We start from the raw sequence: 24,365 nt of genomic DNA on the forward strand, positions 1-24,365 counted from the left end.
TCTCAGCAGCATCAGGTTTTTTGTTTGTTTGTTTGTTTTTCCCCTTTCATGAATTACAACCTTTTATATATTTTTTTACTTCTACACATGGATGCGACAAGACCCTGTGAGATAATGCTGTTCTCAAGAAAGACAGGGAGACCATGTTGAGATCCATGACAGGGATCTGGGCATGGTGGCACAATCCTGTGATCCCAGCTTGTGGGAGAAATAGGCAGGAGGATCAGAAGTTCAAGGTCATTCTCAGCTGTACATAGAATTGGAAGACAGACCAGGCTGTCTGAGATGTAGCTATGGAAACAGTGCACAAAACATAATACTAACCACACCTTCACAGGGCATTAACACATGCCAGAGATTACCTCCCCAATTTCAATAAATAAGCCAGTTAAAGTGTGTGTACTCTACCAGTATGTTCTGAAGAATTTTGTCATAATGTTGTTCTTCATAAACATTTGTTAATGTTTTTAAAACTAAGAGCACAGGTAAATTTTTTCTTTTTTCCTCTTAAAGACAAAATTCTGTCTTTGCCTCCCTGGTGCTGGATTACAGACCACCATGACAAACAGGACACATAAAAATTTTAGTCAAAGTCTTCTGTGAGTATGAAGAAGAGTTAATAAGTACATGCAAAAATTTTAAAGAGACCCCCCCAAACACAGAACAGAGAAATGCACAGTAGGATAACTATTGGTTTAGAGAAAACTGTATATTTTGAAACAATTAGAAGAGCAAAGCTCTCAAAACAAAAAAAAAATAAGTAGAAATGCCCATTACCCTGCTGTATCACACACTGTACTGATTCACTGTAACTACCACACAAAGGAATACACATATTATATCTCAATAAAGAATAGAGTAAAACCCAGGATCCCCAAGGTGCTGGAGGATAACCTTTTAGGTGGGCAGATTGTGTTTCAACCCCATGTCCCTGAGGTTTTTCATGAAAGCAATGCTGGCATCTGGGGTACGATTGCACTGTTTATTTTATGGTCTGGTTGGGCACGTGAAGCTACCATAGCTACAGTAAGGTCATGAGTGCAACAGCCTAGTCATATCCAGAAAAGAGTGCATGAGTTCTATGCATGGGTTAGAAAGCTCACTGTGGCTACGATGTGGAGAACACGTGGGTGGAGGCCACGTGTGGAGGCAGGGGACATGGAGACCAGTGCATCTGGTGACTTGAGTGAGGACGGTAGAAAGGAACCTGAATCTTTGTTTTTTATCATTATGTGTATGTATTGGCATGTGCGTGTGAATACAGGTACCTGTGGCAATATCTCGTTTGTACTCTAACAAATAAAGCTTGCCTGAAGATCAGAGGGCAGAGCTAACCACTAGTTAAACAGAGGTCTGGTGGTCTGTGCAGACAGACAGGAAGTGATATGGCTGGGTGGAGAGGGGACTATAAGGCAGGAGGAGACAGGAACTTTCTCTCTTTTCCTCTGGGAAGTTGAGAAGGCTGTGGCTTGTTCTTTTCTCTCTCTGATCTCTCAGCATTTGACCAGATATCTGGCTGTGGGATTTTATTATTAAGACCAATTAGAACTCATGTTACAGGTACCCTTGGAGGCTCAGGTTCTCTGGAACTGGATTCCCTGAAACTAAAGTTACAGGCAGTTGTGAATCACCCAACCTAGGCGCTGGTAACTGACCTTGGGCACTCAGCAAGAGCAAGACATACTCTTAGCCACTCCACTGAGCCATCTCTTTGGATCCCTCTCAGAAGTCAAAGTCACCCCAAATATGCACTGTCCCCCTTACCCCTCCCCAGATAGAATCTCTTTGGCAAGGAGTCATCTGTTGTAAAAATATTTCTAAGCATGCTCTGAATTAACTAGCTGATATTTGTTAGTTTTTTTTCTAGAAAGAGACTTGAAGATCTTTCTAGACCGAAAAAGCAATGGGGAACTCCAGATAGGTAAGGCAATAGTATATGGTCTTGTTTGCAATGATTGTGTTTGCTACATCAACTACACAAGTAGTATTTAGGTTGACCATTATACCTGCATCTCAGGTGTAGCCACTATCTTATTTACCTGGGTTCATTTTGCCAGTACTGTTACCTCAGGGAACTGAACACATGGAAGGTTCAGAGTTCAATGTGTTCAGGACATGAACACATTAGTTGGTGGCTCCAAAATTAGTCTGCACATTAGGATCATGGAGAGACCTTTGATAGTGATCAAAGACTGAATGCCATACCCTGAAATCAGATTTAATTTTTTTAGGGAAGCAGCTTCGGGAGCCTTTAGAAGCTCTCCAAATGCTTCTAATAAACAAAGTTTTGAGAAGCACCTCCCCAGTTGGGACTTCACATTCTTTTGAAAGTCTTAGGTACATCCTGCAAGTTCCCTTTGCAGCATGTCTCTTGACATAGTGTCCTTCAACCTCTAAGCCTTTACCCAGCATCTTTCTGTTCTCTGGGTCTCCAGCAGCCCAGACCCCAGTCTTTCCTGCTATAGGATTTCTCTTTTTCTTCTTTGGCTCCTGAGTAAAGCCTGGTAGTTTTAGATTTACAGAAAATCATTGTTACAATGGAGGAGCCAACATCCATGCATTCCTGGGGTTTACCTTTAATGCCCTATGCTTCCATGGAGTTTGACAAGTGTTTGATGGGGTACAGAATAGTTCACTGCCCTAAACTCTACTTTGTCCTTCATTCATTTCTTCCCTTCCCACTCTCAGAACCCCTGGCAACCACTGGTCTGTTTACTGCTTCTAAAGTTTTGCCTTTTCTGGGAAGTCATAGCGTTGGAATCAGCGTGCTGTCCAACTCCAGAGTGGCTCGTTTCACTTGGTAATAGGCATTCTAGGTATCTCTATTTATGCTCATGTTTTGAGATCTCATTTCCTTCCGGCATATTCCACTGGACCCACTAATACTCCACTGTATATCCACGCACCTATGTGAAGGGTTGTTGCTAATAGTTGGTAATTGTGAACAAAGCTGTTACAACATTTAGGTACAGGTGTTGGTGTCTTTCACTCATAGTTGGGTGTAAAGGGAAGCTTTTTCCTTGAGAGAAGCCTTCCCGCCAGCCTGGTTCTAGAGCCGCATCAGTCCCAAATAAACACACAGGAGGCTATATTAATTATGAAGCTGTTGGCCTTGCTTGTTTCTTACTGGCTAGCTCTGGCTTAAGTAATTACCCCATAATTGTTAATCTAAGTATGTCTCTTACCGGAGAAGTTTCCGGGCTTCCTACCCCATGGCATTACATCTCGACTCCCTGTGCTTCTCCTTCCCAGAGTTCTCCTGGACTCCTAGTTCCACCTATCTAGATTCCTATTGGTTCAACAGTGCTTTATTGACATAAGACTTCCCCAACAGTTGGGTAAGTGTCTGGGATTAGAGTACAGTTGCTCAATCAGTTTGCAAGTGTATACTTAACATCGTAAAGGGTCATAGGACCCTCTTCCAGTGTATCTGGGTCATTTTCTGTTCTCATTTCTCATGGGTGACAGACGCTGCTGTCTCTCATTTCCCTGTCAGCCTTTGGTATTATCAGTGTTTTAGCTTTTAGCCTTATCATAGACATGTAGCTCACTGTGAGAATGTGCAGGTCCCTTACAGCAGGATCTGCACATTTTACAGCCTTCTTTGCATATTTCCTTTAATGAGCTATCCAGTTAGACGTCTTGACAAGTTTTAATCGGACTTCTTGTCTTCTTACTGTTCATCTCAAGTATTTGTTGTATTTTTTTGGGAACCAGTGCTTCATCAAGTAAACACTGTCTTCTAGTCTTAAGTTTGTCCTTTTTGTTTTCTTAGTGGTGTCTTTCACAAAGTAAATGGTTAGATTTCAATTAAATTCAGCTTGTCATTTCTTTTCCTGTTCCGAATTCTGCTATCTGCAGCCTAATTGCCAACATCACTTGGATTTTCTCTTACTATTTTGAGACAGGGTTTCAAGTACCCTAGGCTTCGAATTCTCCATGTAGCCCAGGATGATCTTGAAGTCTGGATCCACTCCTGCCCTAGCCAGCAGAGCACAACGAAGGTCTAGCCCATGGGAACCTGGAATGGAAAGGGACAAGAGACACAAAGAATGGACAGCAAGACAGACTTTCTGATCAAGCTGCGTTTGATGAGAATTTTGTAACTGGCTTATATAGGGTAAATGAGGAAGGGGGATGGGGCAGAGGAATGCAGGACAATGAGGGAGGGGTCGTTGCCTAGTAACCAGGCCACTGAAGGTAGCAGATAGCAGGTGTGGGCAAGGTGAAAGGTTCGCAGAAGGAGGGGCTAAGTGATCTAATTGTGGATGCTTACTTTTTTGCCATCGGCTATTCCTGTGAGCCCAAGTTCTATTCATTAGGAAGCTGGGGAGGGGATGGACTCTTCTTAAAAAAGGCTGGCAATGTTTACAAGAGGTTCTAAATAACAATGATCGCTCCCGACAATTCCATTTTTTTCCAAGTAAGAAGGTGAGCTTATTGACTCTATCTCACCACGAGTGGGAGCAGGGATCCTGGTCCTCCTGGATGGTTATGTGTCATATATCCTGGAGTATGATAACCCAGCCTTTTCAGGCAAGCTTGTTCAGGCCCATCACGATGTCCTTTTGGGGAGGGAAGGGTTTTTATGACATTGACCTTCATGTAACCAGGTATACCCCCATGAAGCCCAGGATAGGCACCTTTGGTGGCCTCTTCACTGCGCTCACAGGGTGCATCTTGGTGGGAGACGTTTTAGTTTTGTCAATAGCAAAAGGAGGTCTCCCTGGGAAGTGGCCCCCTTGACTGTGGGTTGTCACCTTCTAAAGGCTTACCGTGACCACGATCCTTGAGGTAAAGCCTGTGATCGTGAGTTTGGATAGGCTTTGCCATCAGAGAGTCGATCTGTTGGTGGATAAAGTCAGTTAACCTCTTGATGTCCCAAGGGCCAAATGCGAGCAAAATTAAAAAACCAGCAAGGGGTCCTGAAATGGAAGGGAGTAAGGTGGTAAGCCAGGGTGAGGCTGAGAACCAATTTTGGAGCCAGCCTAGTTCCTGTTATCGCTGTTTCCTTCTTTTTCTACTCCTTCTCTGAACGTGGCCATGCTGTCTCTTGTCACTCCTGTGTGATCTGTGTAGAAGCAGCATTCCTCTTTACGGGCTGCACAGATTCCTCCTTGTTGTCAAAACAACAGGTCTAGGCTTCACCTGTTCTGGAGGACAAACGAGGAGAGAGAGAGAGAGAGAGAGAGAGAGAGAGAGAGAGGAGAGACACTAAGGATTTTTCGAGGCTCATGATGCCCTTTTTTAAACTATGGATGTTATTATCTATTATTATTATTATTATCTGGAGCTCTGAGTAATGGCGTTTTGAGAGCACAAGGAATGAAATTCCAGTACCTGCTCCTGAGGCTCCTAGCCCCAAAAACACATCTTGTTCAGAATAATAGTTAAAGTGGGGGACTAAATTAACTAAAATGCAAAACATAGGGGTGGAATTTAGGAGGAGCGAGTAGATGCAGGTGGTAAGGTCATCCTGACAGGCTCACCAGGTATGTTATCAGGGATTAGGTATAGAGAAGGGTTATCAGGAGACAGGGTGAGATCGCAGAGATGGGAGAGGGTTGAGGGATTGGGAAACTGGGGGAGTGGGGGGGCTATGCAGAGTCAGGAGCATGGTTTAGCATTTTTCCCTGGAACTGGTTTGGGCAGGCTTCCATGGTTTCAGGTCCCGTTTTGTTCTGCTCTATGTTTCTCACTAGATGTTTTGGCAGCCACCGAGATTTGTTCTTTTTCTATAAGAAAACACAAACATTCCCTCCACCCCAAATTGGGTCTTTTCTACTGTCTAGTGTATGGATGTCTCCATCTGACCTGGGCAAAAGTCACTCGAGTTCCATCATGCCAGAATCTGTCTGCAGTAGATTGTTCACTGGCATCCACATTTAAAAAATTTAAAATAAAGAGTGCATGATTTAATGCATCATGTGGAGACTAGGGACTAAAAAATTGTTGAAATGCTTAACTAGCATATCCAGATTTATTGTCTGTCTTTTATTACTTTTGGAACTCCCATGTAAGCAAAACATTTTAAACAGTGACTTATCAGATGTTTGGTGGCTTTTTTTTAGTTTGTGCAGTGACCATCAAGAAACCTTTGACAAGTAGTCTCTCTAGTGAAACCAAATTGCTTTCTTAGACTTTTGCTATTTTGATGATGAAAGTTATGAGACTGCAGAGCTCTCTTTACCTGAGACAAAGCGATCAATTTTGTTCTTAGACTTTTGTTGTTTTATCTGTTGCCTTGTTTCCTCTAGCCATTGGGCCAGGAAGGTTTAAATGAGCTCTCATGTCACCCATAAAACATGGAAATTGCACTTTGAATTTGCTCAAGATAATATTTTAACCTGATCATTGTTAGTTCCAATGTACTGAACTGTCTTTATTATTTGAAGAGCTTTTAAAAACAGAATGATTGTCAGTATACGAATTAAATGAATCTTTTGTTAAAGCTGAAAACCCATTGTAACAGCTCATAACTCAACTATCTGAGCTGAAGCTAAAGTTGTTTGCTTTACATATTTCTTACCATGTATACCACAAGCTGCTCTTCCATTAGAATAACCATTACTAAAAGCTAGCACATTTTTATAGGACTATTTTTTTTTACTATTTTGGAGAATGTAAAAGGATGTATTAACTCAAACTGTAACAGGTTATGAGCTATAAACTGATTATCAATTCTCCCTGAAAATTGAGCAAAAGCAGTTTCCCATGAATCACTGTTTTGAAACAACCAATCAACTTGTTCGCTTGGAATAAGGAACATGTATCATACTTGATTCTCTGCCAAAATATCTCCCAGATATCATATAGTATTTCTGTATTATATATGCTACTGCTTCAAAATAAGGATTTAACACTTTGACTGGGGAGATGGTATAAGCTTCCCATGGTTTTGCACTGCTAATATAACATGTCTGTTGATGTTGGATTATACTTTTTTAATAGTAGAAGAACTTGCCTACTGTCTTTAGTTAACTGTCTAGGTGACTTAGGATCACTATCTCCTTTTAGAATCTCACTTAAAGGTTTTAAATCACTAGCAGATGCCCCAAAAAAGGATGTAACCATTGAATATCTCCCAACAACTTCTGAAAAAAACCACTCAAGGATTATAAATTATCCTTTTTAATTTTTAAAGCTTAATTTCTTTAGGCTATAACATATGTCCCAAATAACTTTTGAAAATTACTTAAGGTTCGTGAGCAGTCTTTTCTAATCCAATCTGTAATGTTCTCACTAGCTGACTAGGCCTCATTTACATGTTAGCTAACATGGCCTATTTTTTGTCTACACTGACACTTTTATGGGTGGGGTCTAACCAAGTGGCAGTTCCCTGAGTCTTTTTCTCAAAAATTGTTTTTCAAATCATGCATTAGCTCCCCTTTTCTAGATTTTCTTTTTTAACCATAAAAATTTAGGAGAATCTTTATATTCTCTCCTCTGTTAAACTCTATAGATTCTCTTGGCTCCTAGGCCATCTTGTAGGCTTCCACTGTTTTTTCACCAATTGGTTTTAAGGGCTCAAATTGCCAACCTTTCCTGTTAAGACCCTGACTGACTGATTGGCTGGCTGGATGCTCCTTTTGGCTATATCTAAAGCAATTTAGGTAGCTTTTTAACTACATCTGAAGTAATTAAGTATCCTTTTAATCATATCCAAGGCAATTCGAGCAGTTCCTTTTGTCAATATTTATGCATCCCAGTCACATTCCATACATACCGTTGTGGCCACACTACACACACATAACATGCACACCTCTCTCGTCTCTCCTTTTGCCTAGGTTATGATTAGTTAGTTGAAATGAAACATCCTTAATTGAAGTCTCTTGTAACACAGCAGCTATAGCCAGTCCTTGAATTATGAGCACCCGAAATCTGAACAAATCTAAATTTATCCATGTTGTCTTTCTTTCTCTATAAGGTCTTAAAACAGTTTCTGACTGGCTGCATTAATAGTATTTTCTACACATTTGACTAGACATAAGCTATGGCAGCAGTTCTCAAGGCTGTGAGCTTCCTAGGTTTAGGTATGAAGGTCTCTATCACATTGCTCACTGGTTCAGGGGCAGATAGTTTCTGCTGTCCTTTTCATATGCAAGGTTGAACCTTTATTTCACCAAGCCCTGGTGCGGCTCTGATACAGCTGCAGCTAGAGGGAAAGATTCTTTTAAAACTTTTAAACTCTAAAATTTTCTGTACTTAATTTTGCTTTATTTTAACTCTCCTGGCCATTAATATACATGCAAGTAAACATACGATCATCTTATATCTCTAATAATGTACACTAAGATCCTTGATTTTAACCTTTACTCCTCGTGTCTTGAGAGACTCCTCAGAGTCCCTTAATGAACAAATCTTGCTTATTAAATGCTTGTCCCATGGTGTAAGCTTACCTTACACCGCTGCATTTTTCCTCCAGATCTGACTCACAGTCTGGGTAAAACTGTGGCAATCTCTGCGGGTCCATCTCACAGCCATGTGGAGCCATGGTGACCTCTGCGAGCCTCTGCTTTCCCCCCCTCGAGCGCAGTGGCTCAGTGAATGTGGGAAGGTGTGCCCCCCTGGGTGCAGTAGCATTCCTTGGGTCCTTAGGGTCCTCGAGCCCCACGTTGGGCACCAATTTGCCCTTGACAGCAGCCCATGGGAACGAACCTGGAATGAAAGGAACAAGAGACACAAAGAATGGACAGCAAGACAGACTTTCTGATCAAGCTGCGTTTAATGAGAATTTCGTACTGGCTTATATAGGGTAAATGAGGAAGGGGGATGGGGCAGAGGAATGCAGGACAATGAGGGAGGGGTCGTTGCCTAGTAACCAGGCCACTGAAGGTAGTAGATAGCAGGTGTTGGCAAGGTGAAAGGTTCACAGAAGGAGGGGCTAAGTGATCTAATTGTGGATGTTTCCTTTTTTGCCATCGGCTATTCCTGTGAGCCCAAGTTCTATTCATTAGGAAGTTGGGGAGGGGATGGACTCTTCTTAAAAAAGGCTGGCAATATTTACAAGAGGTTCTAAATAACAATGATTGCTCCTGAAACACTCTGCCTTCATCTCCCAGCATACCCTTCTGTTCTGACACAAATCTGCCTAGTTTGGGAAGCGATTATTCCTATTCCCGTCAACCTCAGCAGGCTGTGGGCTTCAATTCCAGCTGTCTGTACCTTTCACCTCCTTCTGTGGGCCTTTTCTCAGGGAACACTGTGCTGGTTTCCCCTTTCTTCCTCAGCCTGGCACTGCAGGCATACCTGTTTCACAGGGCTATTGGGACTAAATGCCATGATGTCTTTAGACCACTTGTCATGGTGCCTGGTACACAGTAATGTTACACAAATGGTTGCAATTGACGTTGTTCTGTTACTGTCTTATTTTATGACCACCTGGTACAAGGGTTCACACCAAAAGGGAGCACTGTGTAGGCTTTGGCTTGTCTGCTTTATGCCAACCTGACCACAAATTACACTGCTAACTTAATGATGGCAAAACTGAACTATCTTATCCCTAAGAGGTTCATTTTAAGTCACCATCAATTTTTGCCATTACTATAATCAACCTCCCCATCTCCTCCCTCGTGTGTGTGTGTGTGTGTGTGTGTGTGTGTGTAACATGATTTCTCCCTGCCAGCTGGTCCTAGGGCCTCGTCAGTCCTAAATGAACACACAGGATGCCATATTAATTGTGAAACTGTTGGCCACTTTCTATGGTTCCTTATTGACTAGCTCTGTTTTAATTATTAACCCATAACTGCTAATCTGAGTATTTCTATGTGTTCTTCTCTTACCGGAGAAAAGGTCCGGACCTCTTACTTCTCTCCCATCCTACATGGTGACTGACTGTGCCTCCATTTCCCAGAATCCTCCACCTCTCCTAGTCCCACCTCTTGCTTCCCTATTGGCCAACAGTGCTTTATTTATCAATCAATAGGATAAACATATACACAGAAGGACTTCCCCCAGTGTGTGTGTGTGTGTGTGTGTGTGTGTGTGTGTGTGTGTGTGTGTTTGTATGTGTGTGTGTTGGAAGTCAGAGGACAACCCTTGGGAATCATGTCTCTCCTTTCACTGTGAGATCTGGGATTCAAACTCAGATTGTCATGCTTGTGCAACAAATGCCTTTTTACCAGCTGAGCCATCTCGCTGGCCCTTACCTTTTGTTCTTAAATGGAGTAGACAAGGCAGTCTTATTCTATTTCTATTTTAACGTCCATAGCTTATTTCTTCATGGTGAGATGGCTCAGCAGGTGAGGACACTTGTGGCTGAGCCTGATGACCCGTGTCTGATCCCCGGAACCCACATGGTAAAAGGAGACAGCCAATCTTGCAAGTGCCCCCACTTTTACATGCACACCATGGCCTGTGTGTCAGCACACTAAAAAAATGTAAACCACAATTATAAAAGACAGCAAGTTCTTGAAGGCTAATCCGCATAGACACTGAGACACTTTTGAAGTGCTTATTACAGGATTTTACTTAAAATGACGCTTTGCTTTTCTGCTTCATTAACAGAAGGTTGTTTTGGGGAAATCAAGATCCTATTCGCCCTGTTTCTGAGGCTGCTTTAAAAGCTCATCTGACCAAGAGACTTGAGGACCTCGCTCAGCCCAAGCTGGTCTCCCGACACTATGTCCCTAACAGGTTGGTGCTGACATACCATCAGGTTGCTTTGTCAGGACTCCACAAGGAAAACAGAGAGCCCAGTTCTCTCACTGGCTGTAAACTGTTGAACCCAGAATCCAAGCTTACAGAGCTTAGCTCCATTCCACTTCCTGGTCTTTCTGTCTTCGAAATTCACATTTGTAATTTACCCTGCTCAGCTTGCTCCTTTTCATTATAAATCATTAGCATTATCACTAATAACCAATAGACAGCGTCTATACAAGGCTGTTATGAGATTTTCTCTGCCAACAGAATTAATCCAAAACTTTTCACTTGAGCCTCACGCAGAGTTTTCAGACAAGAGCTAAAAGCAGCTCTTTTCTGTCTGCGTTTCCATCTGGTCTTCCATGCCAGGCCCTCTTCAACCGCCTTTGCGGTTTCCTTCAGGGTGTCCTTCCCTAAATGCATCTTGTCCTAAGGGTTTGTTTCCTATGATTAAGGCCTCCAAATTTTTTATCTCTTCTTATCTCAGGCTCACTGGGTTCTCAGGTTGTAGATTGCCACACAGAACCCTCCAGCACCACAGGGATCCTTCCTAATCCAATGTTGGCTGAATTGGACTTTTGTTTCAGAATGACATCATGTAGGCTCTACTCATTGATGTATTTGCTCTTTAAAGTTTCTTAAACAGGTTTTCAAAATCCTTAAAGGAAATTACCTCATTTGTCTCAACAAGAGACTGCCAGTTATACATCGTTAATTTCACCATCTCTCCCAACAATGTGTGAATGATCTTGTCCGTGCTTACTGGCATTTTCCCATAGTGTTTGTTTAACAATACCACTGAGTAAAATTCTGCAAACGCATTGTGAAAAGTATTGAAGGGACAGAGCCAGGTAAGACGAAGTGACCATGTTTAGAGGGTTTAGTACTTACTAGAGACACATTCAAGGTAAAATAATGGGTAATCTGTTGCCCGTCAACAGGTCCAAAAGGAAGTGGATCTATTTACCTGAGATGCATTGGAGGGGAAGAGAAGGAAAGCTTAATCGTCCTATCTCCAGGCCTACTTAATCTAGTCTCTTCACAAGGTGCCATGCTTGTGCACCATTAAACTATCTAGCATAAGCCAGGCGTGTGGCAGATGCCTGTAATCCACACATCGGGAGGCAGAGGCAGGCAGGTCTCTGAGTTTGAAGCCAGCTTGATCTCTATAGTGAGTTTCAGGCCACTCCAAGCTATGTAGTGAGACCCTGTCTCAAAAAGCAACAAAACAAAACAGATATTTTAAAAATATTTGAACTTAAATGTACATATGTGTTCTGAAACCCTTAGAAGACCACTTCCTCTTCCAAATTCACTCAGTTCACTTACATGTCCCATGCCCTTCCCCTTCTCGTCTCGAATGTATGATCTCGTTTTTTATGTATGGAGCAGGAAGCATAGATAAATACAGCCTTCTGAGTCTATTTAGAGTTGTTCACATGTGTGTATGTGTTCAGGGCTGACTGCTTGGGGTTGAATAACCTATGCGGAAGCTCATCCCCAGAGAGACTGGCTCTCTCAATCACCATTAATGTCCTGTAGCTCTTTGTTTAGGGCCAGGGCGTGTGAGACCCCCCACACACACACACATTAGGGTGTCAAAAGGTGCTGCCATATTGCAGCTCTTGTGTACGTGCCCATATTTTTGAAATGTTCTGGGCACAGCTTCCCTGTCATATATAGAAGACACAATCTCACAGCAGACATCCTGGTCCTCTGGCTCTTACAGTCTTCCTCCCCCCACCCCCCACTCCTCTGTAATGTTCTCTGAGCCTCAAGCATTGGATTGCGTTGTAGATGTATCAGCTGGGCTTGCCTTTGGCCAGTTGTGGACCTCTGTGATAATCCCCATTGGCTGTAAAAGAAAGCTTCCTTGATGAGAACTGAGAGCTGTGCTTATCCTTGGGTGAAAGGATAAATAGAATGCATTTCATTTTTGCTTTGTTTGTTTCAGACAGGGAGGGTTTCTCTGTGTAGCCTTGGCTGTCCTAGACTCACTCTGTAGACCAGGCTGGCCTTGAACTCACAGAGATCTACCTGCCTCTTTTTCCCAAGTTCTGGGATTAAAGGTGTGCACCACCACCGCCCGGGTCATTTCTGCTTTTTAACCAGGCCTTGTGCATAGCGTTCTTTGAGTTTTCATAGTCAACAAGGGCTCTGGTTCATCTAGATAAGAGATTGTGTGTTCTCTGTGTTGAGCATGTAGGACTACATGAACTCTGTGAGTTTTAAATCTTCATGCTTATGAGACTCTGCCCCCTGCTCCCCTAACTTTTCCTGATATCTGTGCTCCCCTCAGTGGGTACTTTTTCTGCATCTGCCTCTAAAGCCATCCATGCAAGCAGGCTGCAGTGAAGGTATGGTCATCTACAACATTTTGGTGAAATCAAGTCCTCTCCTCACCTCAGGAATCCTTGATCCCATTGTAGCAGATAAGGAAGTTGTTTTCTCCATCAAAGAAAGCACCGCCTCCTCAACTCCAGATGGAGGACTTCATCAGCTCTCTGCACCATACTTTTTAAAAAGCTGCCAAGCATCTTCAATGTTTTCCCATCTGCTGCTTAGCTTCTGCTCACACTCCAGAAAGCACCAAAGTCACAGTTTAACTGAGAACAGGGTGAGGAGAAGGCCGCTGTTGAAAGACTTCATGGGAGCACACAGTCTCCTCAAAGACTGTGAGACCCACAGCTTCGGGTGCTTCCTTCATCTTGGCAAACTCTCTCTTGGTGGTGGAACCTGTCCCTTCTCCCATTTGCAGCTTCTCTTGAGAGTCATCAAGGTCTCCCTCTGTAGGAGCAAGAGGGATTAGCTCAGCATACTCCGTTGTTTCAGTTAGCATATGGTACAGCCACACAACCTCTTAATGGTGTCCTGTGATAGAAAACTCTGAGACATGGGCAGTGTGGCTTTGGTCTAGGCTGTAAATTTAACCTTTTCTCTCTTATTGAGCACACCAGGTATGTTCATCTGAAGTAAAGGATTACCTTCAGGTCTACAGACAGCGATCTCATCTTGCTCCGTACTATGCAGACAACCGCCACTGCAGGGTTGAGACAGGGACATGGGGGTAGGATACTCTTCCTGCAAACCAGCCAGAAATCTACCTGCCTTCCTTTCTTCCCTCCCAACTTCTTTCCTCCTTTCCTTTTTTGAAATGGGGTGTTTGTGTGTGCATCTTACCCAGACTGGCTTCAATTGGAATCCTCCTGCCTCAGCCTGGTGCGTGCAGGATTACAGGTGTGCACCATCACTCCTAGAGGAATTTGGCCTTGAAAACAGCTAATCTTCTTGCAGTGGTGCACCTTCCCACTCCTTTGGAAGATACACATTTTTTAGTAAAGAAAACTACCTGTTTTAGAGGAAGATAATAGAAACAAACTGGAAACATAAGCTGCAATCATTTCTAAAACAACTCACTTCTCCCAGTGTGGGAAATAGCCCTGTAGCTCACATATAAGCTTTCTGCCTGTTTCCTAGGCCTGGGAGTCAATGCTACAGAATGCTGCAATGATCTGAATTCGTATGCCACTGATTTCTTTTTTCTTCGGCAACCTGCAGGGCTCAGTATTACTACAGCTGCGGCAGAGAGTCTGTGATTTGGAAGATCCCTCCTCCTGCGCTGTTTACCCGACCTTCTAAACGGATCCAGAAGCTCGCAAAACCCAACAGATTCAAAACACAGTTTCTACCAGATAGGTAGAGTATCTTAAACTCCCCCAGAAACCCTGATCTAGCTTGCTTATGTGTCACAACATCGCAGCTCCAGCTTTGGTCTGAGCAAAATGGCTGTTTATGTCCAAAAACCTTGGATAAAACTGTTGAATTATCTGCAGCAGGTGAGGGAGGCCAGACGATCATCATCAATTATTACATTTGACTGGGAATGCTGGGGCAGAGATTCACAGTAAACCTCCTCACTATCACACAGTAAAAGGATCTCTTAGCCCGGGATGATGGCTCCTGCTTGTAATCTATAGCACCCAGAAAAATCCATTACAAAATGTAAAAGCTACTAACCACTCTGTCCTGCAAATATCCATATTCATGCATACATGTGTCCACACCAGAATGCTAGCAAATCAAATCCAGACATACACGCAACAGTTCACATCCTTGTCAAAAACCAACTGACCACAAGTGCAAACTTTTATTTCACTCCATGTACTAATACACAATCATGATATCACAGCTTTTTAGTAGACTTTGAAGTCATAGACTGCCTTTGAACTTTGTTCCTCATGTTCACGATCATTCTAGATTACTCTGGGTCCTTTGTATAACCATATCAGTTTTGTTTTTTGGGTTGATGAAAATATTCTCAGATAAGTGTTGATGGTTGAACCCTGTGGATATTCTAGAAACCACTTAGTTGTAGTTTGAAAGGGTAAGTTTTATGTGTGTTAATTGTATCTTAATAATAACACAACCTGGAGCTCTCCACCCTTAGAAAGTCCCACATATTTGAGAAAACCTTTTCCCATGCTATGCCTGCAGATTTGTTGATTGACTGGTAGATTTCTGATCAGAGAAAGAAATATGTGGTATACATGGTAATAACTGGTCAAGTGACTGAGAGTTAAGACAAGGATTATTTCACACTGCACTACAAAAGAGAATGGCCCGCAGGTAATCTTCACGATGACTGATGGAACTAATTATTTCAGGAAATACTATGAGGTTTCTGGTAGGAAATCAGGTATTTTTCAGACTGCAGGTCAGAACCCACCCAAAATGGAACATATAATTCTAAGGTTTTTTTTCTAGTTAAATCAAACTTTAAAAAAATTATATCAGACTATATGGCATAGAAGCAGTGTCTTGAGAATTTTGTTTCATATATACAAACATATTTACATAACACTGTGACACATAAAGTGTCTTCTTCTGTGGTTTACTGAGAAACAGCAGTCTGTCAAAAGAACTCGGGTGCGTGTGAGAAAAGTTGCTCCTGTTTTTGGAGCGTGTACATAGCTGCAGTTGGTTTTAGCCATGAACCGTTTGTTCTTCCATCTGAAGACGTCTTTTATATTCCATTTGCATGTCGCCCCGGCAGTGATAAATTACCGCCAGAGACTTTCCGTTTCTCCAGTCCTTCTCCCCGGATTCTGCAGCTCTCCATAGCCAAAGGCACAGATCCCAACTATGTTCCTCCTAAAAGCGTAAGTGGCGTCTGCCTGTGTCAAGCAACGCTCTCTGTGCCGGGCATTTCCTGTGTGTCAAAGTGCTTGACTAGAAGCTGCTTGTGGGAGAAGGGTTGGCATGGGCTCACAGCTTGAAGCATACAGTCTATCACCGAGGGGGAAGGCATGGCAACTGGTGGTTCCACGCGGCAGTAGTAGGTAGGTGGGACTCTACACAGAACAGGAAACGGGAAGCAGACAGGAAGTGTAGCCAGGCTGCTCTTGAAAGCCTAGTGTCCCACCTCCTCCAACGAGGCGCCGCTTCCTAAGGGTGATTCAACCCTCTAAAGTAGCAATGCCCATTGGACGAAGACCAAGCGTTCACACATGGGACACTAAGGGAGACATTTCACTTTCAAACCACAACCCCATTTCTCTTTTTCTTTGTGGGTTTTCCTCTCTTACAAAATCAGTTTTATCCGGCCGTCAGGAATAGATCATAGAAGTAGACCCATGTGTGATGTAGAACAAGGGATTTATTGCATGTAATAGCTCTTGAATAATTTTGGGACTGGATGAAGTCTATGGCAGGCCAGTACAGTGGAGAGGTCATAGGAATAAGTGGGAAGTTACTCAGAAGGTGTCCCGGGTGTGGGGTCTAGCCCCTTTAGAGGTGGAAGGGCTGGTAGAATTTAAGGGTTTAGAGTTCCCCACTTTTTTTTTTTGAAATTCAGGGTTTAGAATCCCCTGTTTTATTGGAATCTGCCCATATGTCACCATCCCAATTCTCAAGGCCTCACTGTTTCCCAGCCATTGTCCATTAATTGAAACAAATTTGAAAATTCAGATTTTATTGTAACCCACCCATCCACAGAATTAGATTGTAGTTTTCAGACTCTCCAGCCCTGTGACAACAGAAGATAAAGGTTTCTCTTGATGGAAGTCATTTCTGGTCCTTTATCTGGATTCTAAGATGGAAACGTTTCTGAGTTTTTATAATTTGTACTCCATTTAACAACTTGAGAAGATTATTTTGTACCCCCACACCCAGGCCCTCCAGCATCCTTACCAGCATTGTTCCTCTTAATTTCATTGACATGTTCTTGGCATCAACTGTTGTTTATAGCAAAGTCCTTCAAACAATTTTAAACTATATTTATGTTTATTCTTTTTTAAAGATTTATTTATTTATTATAAATACAACAGCCTGCCTCCATGTCTGTCTGGAAGCCAGAAGAGGGTGCCAGATCTCATTACAGATGGCTGTGAGCCACCATGTGGGTGCTGGGAATTGAACTCAGGACCTCTGGAAGAGCAGTCAATGCTCTTAGCCTCTGAGCCATCTCTCCAGCCCCTATTTATGTTTATTCTATTTGATTTATTTGTAAGTGATTTTGTCATCTACATTAGCAAATAAAAACCTGAAATATTACTATCTTAAAATTTAATATAGTAAACTTACAAATAAGGTGCAAATGATTTTTAAAATTTTTTGTTCATTTTATGCACATGGGTGTTTTGCCTGCATGTACAGCTGTCTGTCACTTTCATGTCTGCTGCATGGGGAAGAGGCTGTCAGCTCCCCTGGGCCTGGAGTTACTGGCCACCCTGTGGGTACCGGAAATTGAACCTAGGTCCTGAGCTATCTCTCCAGATCCAAATAAGAACAAATTATAAATGTTCTAAGAATAAACATTAAATTTTTATTTAATGTTACAATTCTAAATCAAGTCCTTAATTATACATGGAATAGACCAAATTCTCTTAAATACATTTAAGTATGCATATGGTTTTATATTAATAGTCTAAAACTTACTGCAAATCATGAAATTATCATTTTATTCCTTCTGCCTGTGGTGTGTGCATATATGTGTAGTGGTCTCAGAATAACTTCTGAGAGAAAACTATAGATATACTCCCCAACAAAATTCCTTCTTGTTAATTCCCAAGACAATCACTTTTTTTTAACAAATCACAGAAATATTGTTATCAGAAAATATAAGACTAATACAGTATTACTTATTTGCCCTATGGCCCATGTTCAAATTACATCGTTGTTGCATATATGCTCAACACAAATGATTAGTCTTCGTGACTAATGATTAATTCTATTATTAATACTTTACAGTTAACTATAAATATACCTCAATTTTAACAGCAGCTCTTGCCTTCAAAGGAAGCCAAGGTCCTCTATTGGGTACCTGACATCATTTTTGGATGGATGAACTAGAAAAAAACCTTTAACTGGCTGTCATTCTGAGTCCCTTTTTACAGGAACTTTGCCACCGTCTACAGAACTGAAAAAATGTTTGCTCTCATGATTCACCTAGCATCTATCCATCTGTTCACTTAGCTGTGTTCCTGACTTCTACCCAGACGAACCAACCCACTAGGAGTCAAACACTCGGTGGTTTTTAAGAGACTGAGTGTTGTGCGCATGAATTCTGCAGATCTCACCCAGCATCTTACCACTTGCTGTTCTGATTTAAAGGGCTCATTTCTTTTCACTCACATGCCTGTCTGTGGTTATTATCTGAGAATAAAAATTTGGAAGTAACAGGACAGTGGTAGTACACGTCTTTAAGTCCAGCATTCAGGAGGCAGAGGCAGGTGGGTCTCTGTGACCTAGTTTGCATAATGAGTTTTGTCCCTAGTTTGTAAGATACCCTATATTTTCTTCTAGAAGCTTTCTAACTTTTGCACTTGTAATAGATAACTAAATGTGTATGATCTACTCTGAAGTAGATTTTTTTTGGCATGTGTTAGGTAGAGATTGAGGTTTCTCTTAGTTCCACACAGATATTCATATAATTTGATTATTCCTTTTCTCTGTTCAATTATTTTGGGTCTATTTATAGACTCTGAAATCTGTTATGACTACTTACTTGTCTATTTTTACATAGGTACTATACTGTCTAGATTATTGTGGTTTTTACAATAAATATTTATTCTAAACTGAAATGAGATAATGTAAGACCTCTAGTTTTGCTCACATTTTCGCTTAGGTTTTGGCTGTGGTGGCCTTCCGAGTTTCCACGCAGCTCAGACTCCATTGGGTTTTGCTGTTCTTTGTTGTGTTGCTTTATGGAATTGACTGATTGTTTTATTCCCCTTTGGATTGAAAGGCTTAATTAAAGGCAGTGGCTGGCATATTCCTTCACTTCGCCTAGAGCCCTGTAGCAGACAACGTGTTATTCATAAGGAGTGCTTTAAACACTAATTAGCTCTTTGTGGTGCTGAGACATGCTCCATCCTCAGTCTGAATCCCAGCTCTGCCATTTCCCAGTTATATAAACTTGCACCATTGAACCTCTAGTTCCACGGTGCTTCTAGCAGTGAAATAGGAATGGAAACAAGGAATAAAATATTGAATGCACATGAATGCTGTCGCTGGTGACTCACCATTGTCATCTTTACTCAAACAGCACAAGGATGAATCTGGAAAACAATTTACTGTTTTTTTGCATGCAATTAAAGACCTATTTTGTTGCCACTGATTGATACATCTCCTTTCAAACTCTTTTTTAAAATTTAATTTTAGATTTATTTTATGTGAATTTTGCCTGTATGTCTATATATGTACCACTTGCATGACTAATGCTGGCAGCGGCCAGAAAAGGACAACAGACATCCTAGAGCAATTGGTTGTGAACCAGGTGTGGGTGCTGGGAATGGAACCCTGATCTTCAAAGAGCAGCAAATGCTTTTAACCTTTGAACCGGCTAATATCTAACTAGCTACCTGGTAGAGGCACATGTTTCTGCTTTCTTCTGACTTTCGCTGCCTTTCTTACTTGTTCCAATTAGAAGAGAGCCACTTAGCTAATTGTCCTTACCGTGGTGATCTGTGATGCTGAGAGCTCATTTCCCCAAAGGGTTAAAAGTCTTCTCTTCTGAGTGTTCTCATATGATAGAGCCATACCTTCTCCTGGCCAACTTCATATTTTAAGTGTTTTCATCACATTTATTTACTCTGTGTGTGTGTGTGTGTGTGTGTGTGTGTGTGTGTGTGTGTGTGTGTGCAACCATGCCATGGTACACTTTTGGAGGGGAGAGGACAACCCGGTGGAGCTTGTCCTCTCCTTCTACCTTGATATGTGGGTATCGAACACATGTTGTCATGCTTGCATGGCGAGCGCTTGACTTGCTGAGCTATCTCAACAGACCTTGGCTGACTCTCTTAGTCTACAGGTCAGCATTACAGCCTATTTCTAAGTTTATATGCGGCATCAGTGGCTGTCTATCCATCTGTCATGTAAAAACTGAATCTGTGGAAAGCTGGCTTGGAACCCGTACAGTCCAGTTTGAGTGAGACAGAAATTGATCCTGTGATTACTGTGGGATTCCCATCCTATCGGCTGAGTCATTGAGAAGCCTAGTGACTCTGAGCTCAGACCCTAATTTTATAAGGCCGAGCAGGACTGGCACTCATGTACTGTTTTCCCTCCTAGATTGAAACCAAGATTTCCTTCTCTACCTTGAGTGCCGTTGCAAGTCCAAGGATTGTAGACCTTGCCCACCCAAGGATCAAGATAGAAGGTCTATGTTATGAGAGAGTAAAGAGTGAACTGCCCATCCGTCCCGTAAGCCATCCCTGCCTCCCATCAGCTGTCTTTCTGATTACACCTAAGATGTTATTTTGCCTCAACAAGGCATAATCCAAATTAATAAGAAAAGATAGTCTTGAAAGTGGTCTGGAGTGGGAAGGGAGACTTACAGATACAATACAGGGAAAGACAGAACATGGGCTTTGAAGTTAGTGACCTGTTGTGAGCCTTTGCAATGAGCTCTCCACAGTGAGGACTGGCTGCTACACCACCGTCCTTATTTTACCAATAAAGTAACAGTAAAGAGACAACATGGAAGACATGCCTTCCAAAGCAAGACAAGAAGACAATAGTCAGGTGCCATGTATTCACTAGAGCTTGAACTAGCACTTGGCCAAGCAGAATCCCCTGAGCAGTTAATATTGTAGTGGAAAAGCAGACGTTAAACGGGCAGATGGGTTTACGCTGTAGACAGCATGCATGTTATGAGAAAGACTAAATGGCCAGGTACAATGCACACACATGTGTTCTCTCAGTGATCAGGAGCCTGAGGCCGGAGGGGCTCAGGTTTGATCCAGAGTTGAGTTGAATAGCATGAGTTAGGCACCAGGGCTTTAAGATAGTCTAAAACAAGCTAACGGACAAACAGTAAGATTAAATAATTACTGTAGAGAAGGTCCATTAGAAAAGGACCATCTGAGCCGGGTGTTGGTGGCGCATGCCTTTAATCCCAGCACTCGGGAGGCAGAGGCAGGCAGATCTCTGTGAGTTCGAGACCAGCCTGGACTACCAAGCGAGCTCCAGGACAGTCTCCAAAGCCACAGAGAAACCCTGTCTCGAAAAACCAAAAAAAAAAAAAAAAAAAAAAAAAAGAAAAGGACCATCTGTTCCTTAGGGTCTGATGAATCTGATCTAGATGCAAATGAGGAAAAAGTATCTCAGCCAAGAATGAGGAAAGACGTCTTAAGTAGAACTAGTAAGTGCAGAGGTCCTGAGGCAGAAAGAGCCAGAACGAGTAGAAGCCTTGTGTGGTAGCCAAGAGTCACAGTGTCCCTGATGGGGAGGGGGAGAAGTTGAGTTTGGAGAAATGGGGTGGCCTCTGCAGATACAGGAAGGAACATACTCTACCGTCAGCAAAATGAGGGTGCCTCAGAAGGGGTTAGCACCTGAGCATGGTGTGCTCCTTAGCTTTAGGAAGTACTGGAGTACTTCCTGGCCGAGTGTTGAGATGATGACGTGGGAGTGATGGAGGCAAGTCACTCAGAGCTGTTCTCCAGTAGCCAGCAGGGGAAGGCTGAATTGCTTAGGCTAATGGGGGAAACAAGGAGATCAGTAGGGAGCATGGACCATCACAGTATCGTAGGAGAGGAACAGAAGGGAGACAGGCATGGGGAACCCTGGGATGAAGAGCTGGGTCTCTGTTTTTGCTACAGGTAGCCCCTGCTGCCCTGCTTGCCAAACCTACTGACCGAACCATATCTCTAGCAAAGTCCAAACGTGTTCATGAAGATTATCTCCCTGCTCGAGATGCCCGATGGCCTGTATCTTATGCTGCTGCCCATTCTCAGGTGTCTAGCAGAATCCAGCAGCTGGCTAATCCACCTGCAAGGTATGGCAGTTTAAGGCTAAAGCAGGGAAGGAGGGCTAGGGGTCTGGAGAAAAGGGGGAGGTTGATCTAAAGTTAAAAAAAAGGCAACATTTTGGGGGGAGTGGAAAAGACCAAAATCTTTGGCATCTGACAGCATGCAGACCCTTGATTGTGCTTATAGTGTCTTGAGTCTTCATTTCCTCACCTATATAATGGAGACCATGAAATCGCAACTGGACAATAACATCCTGGGGCTTAACGTGGGGGTGGGGCGTGCTTGGGAAATATCAGTTCCTTTCTCTCTTCTCCTTAGTTCAGATTGGTTTCTTTTTCTGCTATTCAGGGCTTCAGTGCATATTGTATACTACGACCCAGACGTCTTTAAAGTCAAGCCTTCTGCTTTGAAAGCACAGTGTTCTCCCAGGGTCAAGGAGCTGGCGGAACCCATTGTGCGCTAACTTCAGCAAGCCACCCGAGGCTGACACAAGTTACCCAGTTCCATATCCAGAACATGCAGCAGATGACTTGTTTCCCTGCCTTGGTGTTTACATCTTACCAATCTCCTCCTAAATATGAGACTTCCAGGGAATACCAGCGTGAGCTTCAGATAGGCACTGTCTGTGACCCTGTCTTTACCGAGTTTGGGGACTCCACCCTGCAATAAAGGGGAAACCAATACCTGTTTCGAAATCCCTCCCACTCACCCCAGGCATTTTGGCAGCTCCCTCGCTGTGCTGAGAAGAGGACTCACTTTCTCACATTTGTGTGCTCGCCTACCCCTCCCTCCCCCACCAATTATGTCTCCAGCCCTTCTCTACAAAGTCCTGGGAATTGAGGTTACTCTTAGTGTTACCTTGTCAATCTCCCTTCATCATCTGCAAAAAACCAACCAACCAAACAAACAAACAAAAAAACACCACAGGGAGAGCTTCTTTGGATGAGATAAAATGGTTTTCATAGTCTCTATTAGGGAACTGCTCGCTTACTTTAACTAACCTTTTCACCAGTCTCCATTGCCTAGCTCCAGGCTCGCAGTCACTCATCAGGAAGGACAGAAAAGAGACCCCCACGTGGTGAAGTGGTATGTGCCTACAATCCCACTACAAGGGGAGAGGGAGGGGCACCTGAGCCCAAGAGCTCATGATCAGTAGGCAGCGGTGACCTCCCATCTCAAAACGATAAACACAGTTTTAAAAGGAAAAGGCTTACCTGGGCGTTGGTGGCGCATGCCTTTAATCCCAGCACTCAGGAGGCAGAGGCAGGCGGATCTCTGTGAGTTCGAGGCCAGCCTGGTCTTCAAGAGCTAGTTGCAGGATGGCCTTCAGAGCCATAAAGAAACCCTGTCTCGAAAAACAAAAACAAAAAGGCTTAGTGATATGATGCATATCTGTAATCCCAGAATTTCAGAATTTGGGGGACAGAGGCAATAGGATCTACACATAAAAAGACCCTGTCTTGGAGTGTGTGTGAGAGAAGGGGAATCAAGATATTGTTTTTAATGGCAAACATGAAAAATTCTCTGTTACATTGTATCCACTTAGAGTTTTTTAATTTAGTTCTCGTCATGTACCAATGTTTCAAAAATTTAATTTTTATGGGACATGCCTAGATTGGCATGAGAATGAGTTTACTTGAAATCTTATTTTACAATTTAAGAGCTACATCTTGAAGGATGTTGGAAGGCAGTGTTATATAATAGTTTTGTTGTTGTTGTTGTTTACTGTGAGCTTAGATTTGTAGCTCTCCTGGGCCATTTACTGGGCATTTGAGCTTAAACAAATTGCTTTACTCCCTGTGCCTCAGTTTCCTTATATCTAAAGAAGGTTCTCCCCACAGTGTTGAAAAGAATAAATGGAAAAAATACATATAATAAAGTGTGAATATGAATGAAATTTGTTTTTAAATTTCACTGTGTTTTCTGCGAGGGAGAAATGGCATATGGATGAGAAAAACGTGGCTTGGTGTTTTTTTTCCCTCATCAAGTGCATGTTTGCTGACTACTGTTCCAGGCACTGGAGGTGCAGCACAGTGAGCCAATCTCAGGGTCTGTTCATCTCCATGAAAAACTCCCTAAATGAGTTTAAAATGGCCATAGCAATAGTAATACGAAGCAGTGTTGTGAAATAACAGGACGGAGAGCTCCCACCCTCCCCCTAAGAAAAGTGAGAGAGGTTTTCTTCAACAGAGAGACAGTTGAACTGGAACCTGAACTCTGAGTAGGAAAAACTTAACTTCAGAGTGGACAGCAAGGCGTTCCAGAGAGCGGGGAATATACGTTTCTGGGGTGCATTTGGGTTTCGGGTTATCGTGCAGCAATTCTTCCTCCCTTTGGAGAGCATCTTCAGTTTCCTTTCCAGGAGTTAGCTTCTACTCACTCAAGCTTTACACAGGGGGATGGGCACACAGCTAAGGATTGGGACAGTGCTCATCTAAGTGCAGGCCCCAAGTACAACCCCCAGTACCCACAATG

At 42.7% G+C, this 24,365-nt stretch overlaps 1 protein-coding gene and 1 long non-coding RNA gene across 3 annotated transcripts in view; one reads left to right on the forward strand and one right to left on the reverse strand.

Moving 5' to 3' along the window:
- Thegl (theg spermatid protein like) overlaps window positions 1–22,507 on the forward strand; it is a 42,021-nt gene extending 19,514 nt beyond the window's left edge. For both annotated transcript variants that reach the window (XM_040747262.1, XM_040747263.1), the window contains 7 exons: window positions 1,856–1,921; window positions 10,507–10,635; window positions 14,200–14,337; window positions 15,695–15,800; window positions 20,212–20,343; window positions 21,741–21,916; window positions 22,239–22,507. In XM_040747262.1, the coding sequence (XP_040603196.1) occupies window positions 1,856–1,921; window positions 10,507–10,635; window positions 14,200–14,337; window positions 15,695–15,800; window positions 20,212–20,343; window positions 21,741–21,916; window positions 22,239–22,353 (862 nt within the window). In that variant the 3' untranslated portion in view covers window positions 22,354–22,507. The remainder of the gene's footprint in view (window positions 1–1,855; window positions 1,922–10,506; window positions 10,636–14,199; window positions 14,338–15,694; window positions 15,801–20,211; window positions 20,344–21,740; window positions 21,917–22,238) is intronic.
- LOC121140851 lies at window positions 3,604–8,644 on the reverse strand. Its single transcript, XR_005877807.1, has 3 exons — window positions 8,400–8,644; window positions 4,776–5,153; window positions 3,604–4,565 (listed from the first exon to the last, which is right to left on the reverse strand). It is a non-coding gene; the product is annotated as an uncharacterized LOC121140851 (long non-coding RNA).
- Window positions 22,508–24,365: the final 1,858 nt, after the last annotated feature.

The sequence above is a fragment of the Mesocricetus auratus genome, unplaced genomic scaffold (genome assembly GCF_017639785.1).
Source record: "Mesocricetus auratus isolate SY011 unplaced genomic scaffold, BCM_Maur_2.0 Super-Scaffold_100006, whole genome shotgun sequence".
NCBI classification, from domain to species: Eukaryota; Metazoa; Chordata; class Mammalia; order Rodentia; family Cricetidae; genus Mesocricetus; species Mesocricetus auratus.